Below are 11,766 nucleotides of genomic sequence, written 5' to 3' on the forward strand. Positions count from 1 at the left end.
ACAGTGGGGATATAGAGGAGACACAGAGGAGACACAGATATAGAGGAGACACAGAGGAGACACAGTGGGGATATAGAGGAGACACAGAGGAGACACAGTGGGGATATAGAGGAGACACAGAGGAGACACAGCCGTTGGAGCAGCAGGAGAGACCGGAAAGAAAAAAAAAGAGTGAAAGAGAGAGTGTCCTCCGTCATAAGGCAGAGCACCGAGTGAGATGCTGTCTGTCTGTCTGAGAGAGAGAGAGACAGTAACTGTCTGTATGTGTGGGTGTCTGTGTGGGCATGGGGGAGGTGAATGGCAAAGTGTGACAGTGTTTCTATGTTAGTTTCTGTCTGATTGTCTGTGTTTGTGTCTTCTTTTGTCGGTGTGTGAGAATGTCTTTAAGCCTTTACATTTGGGCACACTGAGGGTGTGTGTTCTCCCCACACACACACACACACACACACACACACACACACACACACACACACACACACACACACACACACACACACACACACACACACACACACAAAACAAACACACAGCTGTGAGACCATCACCATGGTGACACTGAACAACAACCCGGACACCTGCAATGCAACATGGGAAACAGAACCCACCTGCATCTGTACCCCTCTTACTAAACAGACGGACAGAGGAGCCCCTCATCCTGGATCTGAAAGACCCTAAATGTACTCTGTCTGTCTTTCTTTCCGTCTTTCTAGACATCTTTTTATTTTGCATAAAGTACAATTCATGGGGCAAGAAGGCTGGACAACATAATCATTGTGTGACATATTGTAAACAGTACATAGTAGCATTAGTCAGCATGTATACAGACTCATCTTTGTCAGTGAATATTGGTCCGGTCGTCGAAGAAGAAGTAACCCATTGCAGCTGTAAATAATAAAACATTTTAAAAAGTTGTTCCAACTCTCTACGTTCATGGATCCGGATGAGATTCTCTCTACGTTCATGGATCCGGATGAGATTCTCTCTACGTTCATGGATCCGGATGAGATTCTCTCTACGTTCATGGATCGGGATGAGATTCTCTCTACGTTCATGGATCCGGATGAGATTCTCTCTACGTTCATGGATCCGGATGAGATTCTCTCTACGTTCATGGATCCGGATGAGATTCTCTCTACGTTCATGGATCCGGATGAGATTCTCTCTACGTTCATGGATCCGGATGAGATTCTCTGATGTTAACCTTTCTATTTCTGTTTCTCTCCTTCACTACATTCACAGTAGTCTCTCTCCAGGGTACTGAACGCTGGAGGCTCTCTGCCGGAGGCTCTCTGTTGGAGGCTCTCTCCTGGAGGCTCTCTCCTGGAGGCTCTCTGTTGGAGGCTCTCTCCTGGAGGCTCTCTGTTGGAGGCTCTCTGCTGGAGGCTCTCTGCTGGAGGCTCTCTGTTGGAGGCTCTCTGCTGGAGGCTCTCTGTTAGAGGCTCTCTGCTGGAGGCTCTCTGCTGGAGGCTCTCTGTTAGAGGCTCTCTCCTGGAGGCTCTCTGTTGGAGGCTCTCTGCTGGAGGCTCTCTGTTAGAGGCTCTCTGCTGGAGGCTCTCTGCTGGAGGCTCTCTGTTAGAGGCTCTCTGCTGGAGGCTCTCTCCTGGAGGCTCTCTGTTGGGGACTCTCTGCTGGAGGCTCTCTCCTGGAGGCTCTCTGTTGGAGGCTCTCTGCCGGAGGCTCTCTGTTGGAGGCTCTCTGCTGGAGGCTCTCTGCTGGAGGCTCTCTGCTGGAGGCTCTCTGTTGGAGGCTCTCTGCCGGAGGCTCTCTGCTGCAGGCTCTCTCCTGGAGGCTCTCTGTTGGGGGCTCTCTGCTGGAGGCTCTCTCCTGGAGGCTCTCTGTTGGAGGCTCTCTGCCGGAGGCTCTCTGTTGGAGGCTCTCTGCTGGAGGCTCTCTGCTGGAGGCTCTCTGTTGGAGGCTCTCTGCCGGAGGCTCTCTGTTGGGGGCTCTCTGCTGGAGGCTCTCTGCTGGAGGCTCTCTGCTGGAGGCTCTCTGTTGGAGGCTCTCTGCTGGAGGCTCTCTGTTGGAGGCTCTCTGCTGGAGGCTCTCTGTTGGAGGCTCTCTGTTGGAGGCTCTCTGCTGGAGGCTCTCTGTTGGAGGCTCTCTGTTGGAGGCTCTCTGCTGGAGGCTCTCTGCTGGAGGCTCTCTGCTGGAGGCTCTCTGTTGGAGGCTCTCTGTTGGAGGCTCTTTGTTGGAGGCTCTCTGCTGGAGGCTCTCTGTTGGAGGCTCTCTGCTGGAGGCTCTCTGCTGGAGGCTCTCTGCTGGAGGCTCTCTGTTGGAGGCTCTCTGTTGGAGGCTCTCTGCTGGAGGCTCTCTGTTGGAGGCTCTCTGCTGGAGGCTCTCTGCTGGAGGCTCTCTGTTGGAGGCTCTCTGTTGGAGGCTCTCTGTTGGAGGCTCTCTGCTGGAGGCTCTCTGTTGGAGGCTCTCTGCTGGAGGCTCTCTGTTGGAGGCTCTCTGCTGGAGGCTCTCTGTTGGAGGCTCTCTGCTGGAGGCTCTCTGTTGGAGGCTCTCTGTTGGAGGCTAGCTGGAGCCTCCAGTTTACTGTGCGATTGGCTATATAACACTGATCATGTGCACATAAGTAGCATACATACAAACCATAGACAATCTATAACCATAACCATAGACATTCTATAACTATAACCATTGCCAATCTGTAACTACAGACAATCTGTAACTATAACCATAGATATTCTATAACTATAACCATAGATATTCTATAACTATAACCATATATATTCTATAACTATAACCATATATATTCTATAACTATAACCATATATATTCTATAACTATAACCATAGATATTCTATAACTATAACCATAGATATTCTATAACTATAACCATAGCCAATCTGTAACTATAGACAATCTGTAACTATAGACAATCTGTAACTATAACCATAGCCAATCAGTAACCATAGCCAATCAGTAACTATAACCATAGCCAATCTATAACTATAACCATAGCCAATCAGTAAATATAACCATAGCCAATCAGTAACTAAAACCATAGCCAATCAGTAACTAAAACCATAGCCAATCAGTAACTATAACCATAGACATTCTATAACTATAACCATAGATATTCTATAACTATAACCATAGCCAATCTGTAACCATAGCCAATCAGTAACTGTAACCATAGACATTCTATAACTATAACCATATATATTATATAACTAAAACCATAGCCAATTTGTAACCATAGCCAATCAGTAACTATAACCATAGACATTCTATAACTATAACCATAGCCAATCAGTAACTATAGCCATAGACAATATATAACTCTAACCTTAGCCAATCTATAACTACACTACATGACCAAAAGTATGTGGACACGTGCTCATCAAACATCTCATTCCAAAATCATGGACATTAATATGGAGTTGGTCCCCCCTTTGCTGCTATAACAGCCTCCTGGGAAGGCTTTCCACTAGATGTTGGAATATTGCTGCTAAAACAGCCTCCACTCTTCTGGGAAGGCTTTCCACTAGATGTTGGAACATTGCTGCTATAACAGCCTCCACTCTTCTGGGAAGGCTTTCCACTAGATGATGGAACATTGCTGCTATAACAGCCTCCACTCTTCTGGGAAGTATTTCCACTAGATGATGGAACATTGCTGCTATAACAGCCTCCACTCTTCTGGGAAGGCTTTCCACTAGATGTTGGAACATTGCTGCTATAACAGCCTCCACTCTTCTGGGAAGGGTTTCCACTAGATGTTGGAACATTGCTGCTATAACAGCCTCCACTCTTCTGGGAAGGCTTTCCACTAGATGATGGAACATTGCTGCTATAACAGCCTCCACTCTTCTGGGAAGGGTTTCCACTAGATGTTGGAACATTGCTGCTATAACAGCCTCCACTCTTCTGGGAAGTATTTCCACTAGATGATGGAACATTGCTGCTATAACAGCCTCCACTCTTCTGGGAAGGCTTTCCACTAGATGTTGGAACATTGCTGCTATAACAGCCTCCACTCTTCTGGGAAGGGTTTCCACTAGATGTTGGAACATTGCTGCTATAACAGCCTCCACTCTTCTGGGAAGGGTTTCCACTAGATGTTGGAACATTGCTGCTAAAACAGCCTCCACTCTTCTGGGAAGTATTTCCACTAGATGTTGGAACATTGCTGCTATAACAGCCTCCACTCTTCTGGGAAGTATTTCCACTAGATGTTGGAACATTGCTGCTATAACAGCCACTCTTCTGGGAAGGCTTTCCACTAGATGTTGGAACAATGCTGCTATAATAGCTTCCACTCTTCTGGGAAGGCTTTCCACTAGATGTTGGGACATTGCTGCTATAACAGCCTCCACTCTTCTGGGAAGGGTTTCCACTAGATGTTGGGACATTGCTGCTATAACAGCCTCCACTCTTCTGGGAAGGGTTTCCACTAGATGTTGGAACATTGCTGCTATAACAGCCTCCACTCTTCTGGGAAGGCTTTCCACTAGATGTTGGAACATTGCTGCTATAACAGCCTCCACTCTTCTGGGAAGGCTTTCCACTAGATGATGGAACATTGCTGCTATAACAGCCTCCACTCTTCTGGGAAGGCTTTCCACTAGATGTTGGAACATTGCTGCTATAACAGCCTCCACTCTTCTGGGAAGGGTTTCCACTAGATGTTGGAACATTGCTGCTATAACAGCCTCCACTCTTCTGGGAAGGGTTTCCACTAGATGTTGGAACATTGCTGCTATAACAGCCTCCACTCTTCTGGGAAGTGTTTCCACTAGATGTTAGAACATTGCTGCTATAACAGCCTCCACTCTTCTGGGAAGGCTTTCCACTAGATGTTGGAACATTGCTGCTATAATAGCTTCCACTCTTATGGGAAGGCTTTCCATTAGATGTTGGAACATTGCTGCTATAACAGCCTCCACTCTTCTGGGAAGGATTTCCACTAGATGTTGGAACATTGCTGCGAGGACTTGCTTCCATTCAGCCACAAGAGCATTAGTGAGGTTGGGTACTGATGTTGGGCGATTAGGCCTGGCTCGCAGTCGGCGTTCCATTTCATCCCAAAGGTTTTCGATGGAGTTGAGGTCAGGGCTCTGTGTAGGCCAGTCAAGTTCTACCACACCGATCTAGACAAACCATTTCTGTATGGACCTCGCTTTGTGCACTGGGGCATTGTCATGCTGAAACAGGAAAGGACCTTCCCCCAACTTTTGCCACAAAGTTGGAAGCATAGAATCGTCTAGAATGTCATTGTATGCTGTAGAGTTAAGATTTCCCTTCACTGGAACTAAGGGGCCTAGCTTGAACCATGAAAAACAGCCCCAGACACTTATTCCTCCTCCACCAAACTTTACAGTTAGCACTATGCATTGGGGCAGGTAGTGTTCTCCTGGTATCAGGCAAACCAAGATTCATCTATCGTACTGCCAGTGTTACGTTCCCCAGTGTCACGAGTCCGACCGAGGGTGTTTCCCCTTCCCGGGCGGGTGGCGCTCGGCGGTCGTCATCACCGGCCTATTAGCTGCCACTGATTGTTTTTCCTCCCCCTCCGTGTATGTTTAGTGGTAGCACCTGTTCATGTTTAATTAGTTTGTCTTTATTAGACAGCCGGCCCGCCTGGTTGTTGTGCGGGATTATTTCATTGTAAACCTTCGGCTCTGTTGTAAGAGGTACGTGCTTAGTCGTGATTTTTTCCATTGTACTTTTTCCCCTGTGTTTGGGAACATTACTTTTGTGAGCACCCTGTGTTGAGTTGGTGTTAGTAAAAGACGCACAGCATTGAACTCTGTCTCCTGCATTTGACTCCACACCCACGACACCCGGAGCATTACAGAATCCCGCACCACTGATTTATGGAGTCAGCAGGAGCAGCAGCCAATCCTCTCCCATCGATGGAGGAACGGGTTCTCCACCACACCACCGTCCTCCATCGGATCGGATCCGCGATGGATCAAGTGATGGAGAGAATGGACAGATGGGAGAGGAGTGGTCTCCTCTCTCCACCTTCGGCACCCACGGTTCCGGACTCCCCATCTCCCGACTCCAGCACCCTCCATCTGACGCTACCGAGGGCTTATGAAGGAGCGGCGGCGGGTTGCCAGGGGTTTCTGCTTCAGCTGGAGCTATACCTGGCCACCATCAGACCCACTCCCTCAGGAGCAGAGAGGGTGAGTGTCCTCATCTCCTGCCTCACGGGTCGTGCTCTGGAGTGGGCGAACGCAGTCTGGAATGGCCCAGACTCAGCGCGGGAGCACTACACAGAGTTTTCCTGCCTCTTCCGTGCCGTGTTTGATCACCCTCTAGACGGCCGAGCGGTGGGAGAACCACTATTTCATCTCAGGCAGGAGAAGAGGAGCGCCCAGGATTACGCGCTGGAGTTCCGGACCTTGGCAGCCGGATCTGGGTGGAACGACAGGGCCCTTATGGACCACTACAGGTGTAGTCTCCGAGAGGACGTCCGCCGGGAGTTAGCGTGTCGGGACACCACTCTGTCACTGGATCAGCTGATCGACATGTCCATTCGACTGGATAATCTGCTGGCTGCCCGCGGGCGTTCAGAGAGGGTTCTGTGCGTTCCACCACCCAGCCCCTCCGCTCCCATTCCCATGGAGTTGGGAGGGGCTACGCCGAAGGGTACCGGAGGAGGTGGCCTTCCCTGCACCAACTGTGGTCGGAGAGGGCACACGTCTGATCGGTGCTGGGGGGGTCCGTCTGGGAGTAGAGATGGCAGGCGGAACGCTTCTCGGTCACCCCAGGTGATTCAGCATCAAACTCACCCAGAACCCCTTGTTGGCCATATGTTTGTCTTAATCTCTTTCCTTCACTTTTTTCCCTCTTCCCAGCATAGGGCGCTAGTCGATTCAGGCGCAGCTGGGAACTTTATGGATCGCGGACTCGCCCTTAAGTTAGGGGTTCCGCTGGTGCCGATAGATTCTCCTTTCCCCGTGCACTCCCTAGATAGCCGGCCATTAGGGTCAGGGATGGTCGGGAGACCACGGTCCCACTGGACATGGTGACGCAGGGGAATCATAGGGAGCGTATCAGTTTTTTTATTATTGATTCGCCTGCGTTTCCAGTGGTACTGGGGACTCCTGGCTGGCCCGGCACAATCCTAAAATTTTGTGGAGACAGGGGGTTCTCCAGGGGTGGTCAGAGGAGTGTTCTGGAAGGTGTTTGGGAGTTTCCATCGGTGCCACGTCGGTGGAGAGTCCAGACCAGGGTTCCACGGTGTGCATTCCCCCCGAGTATGCCGATTTGGCAATCGCTTTCAGTAAAGTGAAAGCGACTAAATTACCACCTTATCGACCGGGAAGGGATTGTACGATAGATCTCCAGGTGGACGCTGCGCTTCCCAAGAGTCACGTGTACCCGTTGTCCCAGGAGGAAACGTTGGCAATGGAGACATATGTCACGGAATCGCTGGGACAGGGGTACATTCGGCCCTCCATTTCACCCGTCTCCTCGAGTTTCTTTTTTGTGAGGAAAAAGGAGGGAGGTTTGCGTCCGTGTATCGATTATAGAGGTCTAAACGCCATCACAGTGGGGTATAGTTACCCTCTACCTCTCATCGCTACGGCGGTGGAATCGTTCCACGGAGCGCAGTTCTTCACAAAACTGGATCTCTGGAGCGCGTATAGTCTGGTGCGTATTCGGAAGGGAGACGAGTGGAAAACCGCATTTAGTACTACATCCGGCCACTATGAGTACCTCGTCATGCCGTATGGGTTAAAGAATGCTCCAGCCGTTTTCCAATCCTTTGTAGACGAGATTCTCAGGGACCTGTGCGGGCAGGGAGTGGTTGTTTATATCGATGACATTCTGATCTACTCGGCCACTCACACCGCGCATGTGTCTTGCCAACTACTACCGGAGGTTTATCCGGGGTTTTGGCCAGATAGCGGCTCCCATTACCTCACTGCTGAAGGGGGGCCCGGTGCGGTTGCAGTGGTCAGCAGAGGCGGACAGAGCATTCAACAAGTTGAAGGCGCTGTTCACTGATGCGCCCGTGTTGGCGCATCCGGACCCCTCTCTAGCATTCATAGTGGAGGTGGACGCGTCCGAGGCTGGGGTGGGTGCCGTGCTATCACAGCGCTCGGGTACGCCACCAAAACTCCGCCCCTGCGCTTTCTTCTTAAGGAAGCTCAGCCCAGCGGAGCGTAACTATGATGTGGGGGACCGGGAGTTGCTAGCGGTGGTTAGAGCTCTGAAGGTGTGGAGACACTGGCTTGAGGGGGCTAAGCACCCTTTTCTCATCTGGACCGACCACCAGAATCTGGAGTATATTCGGGCAGCTAGGAGACTTAACCCACGTCAGGCAAGGTGGGCCATATTCTTCACCCGGTTCCGGTTTACTTTGTCTTATAGACCGGGCTCCCAGAACGTGAAGGCTGACGCACTGTCCCGCCTTTATGACACCGAGGATGGGTCCACCGAACCTACTCCCATCCTTCCCGCCTCAAAGCTGGTAGCCCCAGTGGTATGGGAGGTGGACTCGGACATCGAGCGGGCGTTACGGGCTGAACCCGCGCCTCCTCAGTGTCCAGCGGGGCGAAGGTACGTGCCGCTTGGTGTTCGGGACAAACTGATTCGGTGGGCTCACGTCCTACCCTCCTCGGGTCACCCTGGGGTGACGAGGACAGTGGGGAGCCTTCAGGGGAGGTATTGGTGGCCTACGTTGGTTAAGGACGTTAAGGGTTATGTCTCCTCTTGCTCAGTGTGCGCTCAGAGTAAGGCTCCTAGGCACCTTCCTAGAGGGAAGCTACAACCCCTCCCCGTTCCACAGCGGCCATGGTCACATCTGTCCATAGATTTCCTGATCGATCTCCCGCTGTCTCAGGGGAACACCGCGGTTCTAGTGATTGTGGATCGGTTTTCTAAGTCCTGCCGTCTCCTCCCGTTGCCCGGTATCCCTACAGCCCTGCAGACTGCGGAGGCATTATTTACCCATGTCTTTCGGCACTACGGGGTGCCGGAGGACATCGTTTCTGATCGGGGCCCCCAATTCACGTCTCGGGTATGGAGAGCGTTCATGGAACGCTTGGGGGTCTCTGTCAGCCTGACCTCCGGTTATCACCCCGAGAGTAATGGGCAGGTGGAGAGAATGAACCAGGAGGTGGGTAGGTTTCTGCGGTCGTATTGCCAGGATCGGCCAGGGAGTGGGCACGATACATTCCTTGGGCTGAAATGGCTCAGAACTCACTACGCCACTCCTCTACTAACGTGTCCCCTTTTCAGTGTGTGTTGGGGTACCAGCCGGTCCTGGCACCATGGCATCCGAGCCAGACCGAGGCTCCTGCGGTGGAGGAATGGGTACAGCGCTCCAAGGAGACCTGGAGGGCCGTCCAGGAATCTCTACGACAAGCGAGTGGACGGCAGAAGAGGAGTGCTGACCGCCACTGCAGTGAGGCCCCGTGTTTGTACCGGGGACAGGGTCTGGCTCTCGACCCGAAACCTACCTCTCCGCTTGCCCTGCCGGAAGCTGGGTCCGCAGTGTGTAGGGCCCTTTAAAGTCCTGAGGAGAATAAACGAGGTGTGTTATCGATTACAACTCCCTTCCTATTATCGTATTAACCCCTCGTTTCATGTGTCTCTCCTCAGGCCGGTGGTAGCTGGTCCCCTGCAGGACAGTGAGGTACCGGAGGTCCCTCCCCCCCCTCTGGACATCGAGGGGACCCCGGCGTACACGATCCGGGCCATTCTGGACTCAAGACGCCGGGTGAGGGGCCTGCAGTACCTCGTGGACTGGGAGGGGTATGGTCCGGAGGAGAGGTGCTGGGTACCGGTGAGGGACATCTTGGACCCATCCATGTTGAGGGATTTCCATCGCCTCCATCCGGATCGCCCTGCGCCTCGTCCTCCGGGGCGACCTCGAGGCCGGTGTCGGCGCGCTGCGGGAGCCGCGCGTCAGAGGGGGGGTACTGTCACGAGTCCGACCGAGGGTGTTTCCCCTTCCCGGGCGGGTGGCGCTCGGCGGTCGTCATCACCGGCCTATTAGCTGCCACTGATTGTTTTTCCTCCCCCTCCGTGTATGTTTAGTGGTAGCACCTGTTCATGTTTAATTAGTTTGTCTTTATTAGACAGCCGGCCCGCCTGGTTGTTGTGCGGGATTATTTCATTGTAAACCTTCGGCTCTGTTGTAAGAGGTACGTGCTTAGTCGTGATTTTTTTCCATTGTACTTTTTCCCCTGTGTTTGGGAACATTACTTTTGTGAGCACCCTGTGTTGCGTTGGTGTTAGTAAAAGACGCACAGCATTGAACTCTGTCTCCTGCATTTGACTCCACACCCACGACACCCGGAGCATTACACCCAGTTTATGTGTTGTAGTTTGTGTTTGTGCATGTGTTTATTTCAGGAAATGGCTTCCGGAAATCCTTCAAACAGCTGATTGGTCGACTCCAGGGCTAATTGGAGAGCTGACCCCGCCCCCTCGTCAAGACGCAGCTGTCTCCAATTACACATTCCTTCAGAAGCTATAGAAAAAGCCAGTGTTCTGTTCAGGAGAGAGAGCTTTTTGTAGAGAGATTTTCTGAGAGCTTTTTGTAGAGAGATTTTCTGAGAGATTTTGCTAGAGATTTTGCTAGAGGTTGATTTTGCTGAGAGTTGGTATATTTTGTGAGTTTGTTGCTCAGATAGAGCTTATTTGATGTCGTTTGTTAGTTTGTTTGAAAATTGTTTAATATTCAGCACTGAGCGGTCCCGTCCCGTGAGCTTGTGTGGCCTACCACTCCGTGGATGAGCCGGTTTTGCTCCTAGACTTTGCCATTTCACAATAACAGCACTTACTCAAATGTATTTATTAAGTCCTTTTTACATCAGCTGATGTCACAAAGTGTTTTAAAGAGACCCTGCCTAAAACCCCCAAACAGCAAGCAATGCAGATGTAGAAGCACGGTGGCTAGGAAGAACTATAAACCTAGTCAATTTATAACTATAACAATAGCCAACCTGTGCCCACAGCCAATCTATTTAGCAATTAGCTGCTCTCTGCCACAGCGGGAGCTGAGGGAGAGAGGGAGTGGCTTTGAGGTAGGATAAAACAACATGGTGAGACCTGGAGACAGTACAGGATAGAGACGACTAACTTCCCTAAGGAGGCCAGTGTGGGTAGGCCCCCCCCACAGTCCCCCGTGTAACGGGGGCTCGGAGAATAAATGTTGGCTAGTGTATTCCGTCAGTGAAGTCTAATGCCTCTGATTACCCGCTCTGATTATCTGAAGCCAGAGAAAGAGTTAATTTACTAGAAGAGAATCGTAGACTGACTCACACTGACCAATTAGGACCTGGGTGAGTAGTGTGTGTGATGTGCTGGTTGACTCGTAACACGCAGTCCCAGTGGTTATATCCACGGGTGGGGTGGTTGAGAGTCGGGTGGTTGGCGGGCGGGCGGGTTTAAAAAAATCTAAAAATGTGTAATTGTTATATAATGTATAATTATTGTGTAATTCATATCTATTGTCTACATTGGTGACGTTTTTCTTTCATTATTTTTTTTATCTGGTGTTAGTGCCTAGCCTCAGCTGTAGGGTCTAACTGGGGTCTAACTGGGGTCTAACTATATAGGGTCTAACTATATAGGGTCTAACTATACAGGGTCTAACTGGGGTCTAACTGGGGTCTAACTATATAGGGTCTAACTGGGGTCTAACTGGGGTCTAACTATATAGGGTCTAACTGGGGTCTAACTGGGGTCTAACGATATAGGGTCTAACTATACAGGGTCTAACTGGACCTCACCAACCCATACATTAGACTATGGTTCTGGACCTCACCAACCCATACATTAGACTATGGT

The 11,766-nt window shown here is 50.9% G+C and overlaps 1 protein-coding gene across 1 annotated transcript; it reads right to left on the reverse strand.

The window, feature by feature from the left end:
• Positions 1–1,205: 1,205 nt before the first annotated feature.
• Positions 1,206–9,780, reverse strand: LOC135571464 (putative uncharacterized protein ENSP00000383309). The gene is made up of 3 exons (XM_065017872.1): positions 9,707–9,780; positions 6,639–6,850; positions 1,206–2,560 (listed from the first exon to the last, which is right to left on the reverse strand). The coding sequence occupies exons 1-3, from the start codon at positions 9,778–9,780 to the stop codon at positions 1,206–1,208; spliced, it is 1,641 nt and encodes a 546-aa protein (XP_064873944.1).
• Positions 9,781–11,766: the final 1,986 nt, after the last annotated feature.

The sequence above is a fragment of the Oncorhynchus nerka genome, linkage group LG1, assembly GCF_034236695.1.
Source record: "Oncorhynchus nerka isolate Pitt River linkage group LG1, Oner_Uvic_2.0, whole genome shotgun sequence".
Taxonomy (NCBI): Eukaryota; Metazoa; Chordata; class Actinopteri; order Salmoniformes; family Salmonidae; genus Oncorhynchus; species Oncorhynchus nerka.

Coding starts and splice junctions, on each gene's coding strand:
- LOC135571464 (XM_065017872.1), bottom strand. CDS start 9,780: ATGGATGGGTCCAAGATGTCCCTCACCGGTACCCAGCACCTCTCCTCC. Junction 6,851..9,706: donor TACCCCTCCCAGTCCACGAG/GTACTGCAGGCC, acceptor CGATCCATAAAG/TTCCCAGCTGCGCCTGAATC. Junction 2,561..6,638: donor GTGTGCCCTCTCCGACCACA/GTTGGTGCAGGG, acceptor GCACATGATCAG/TGTTATATAGCCAATCGCAC.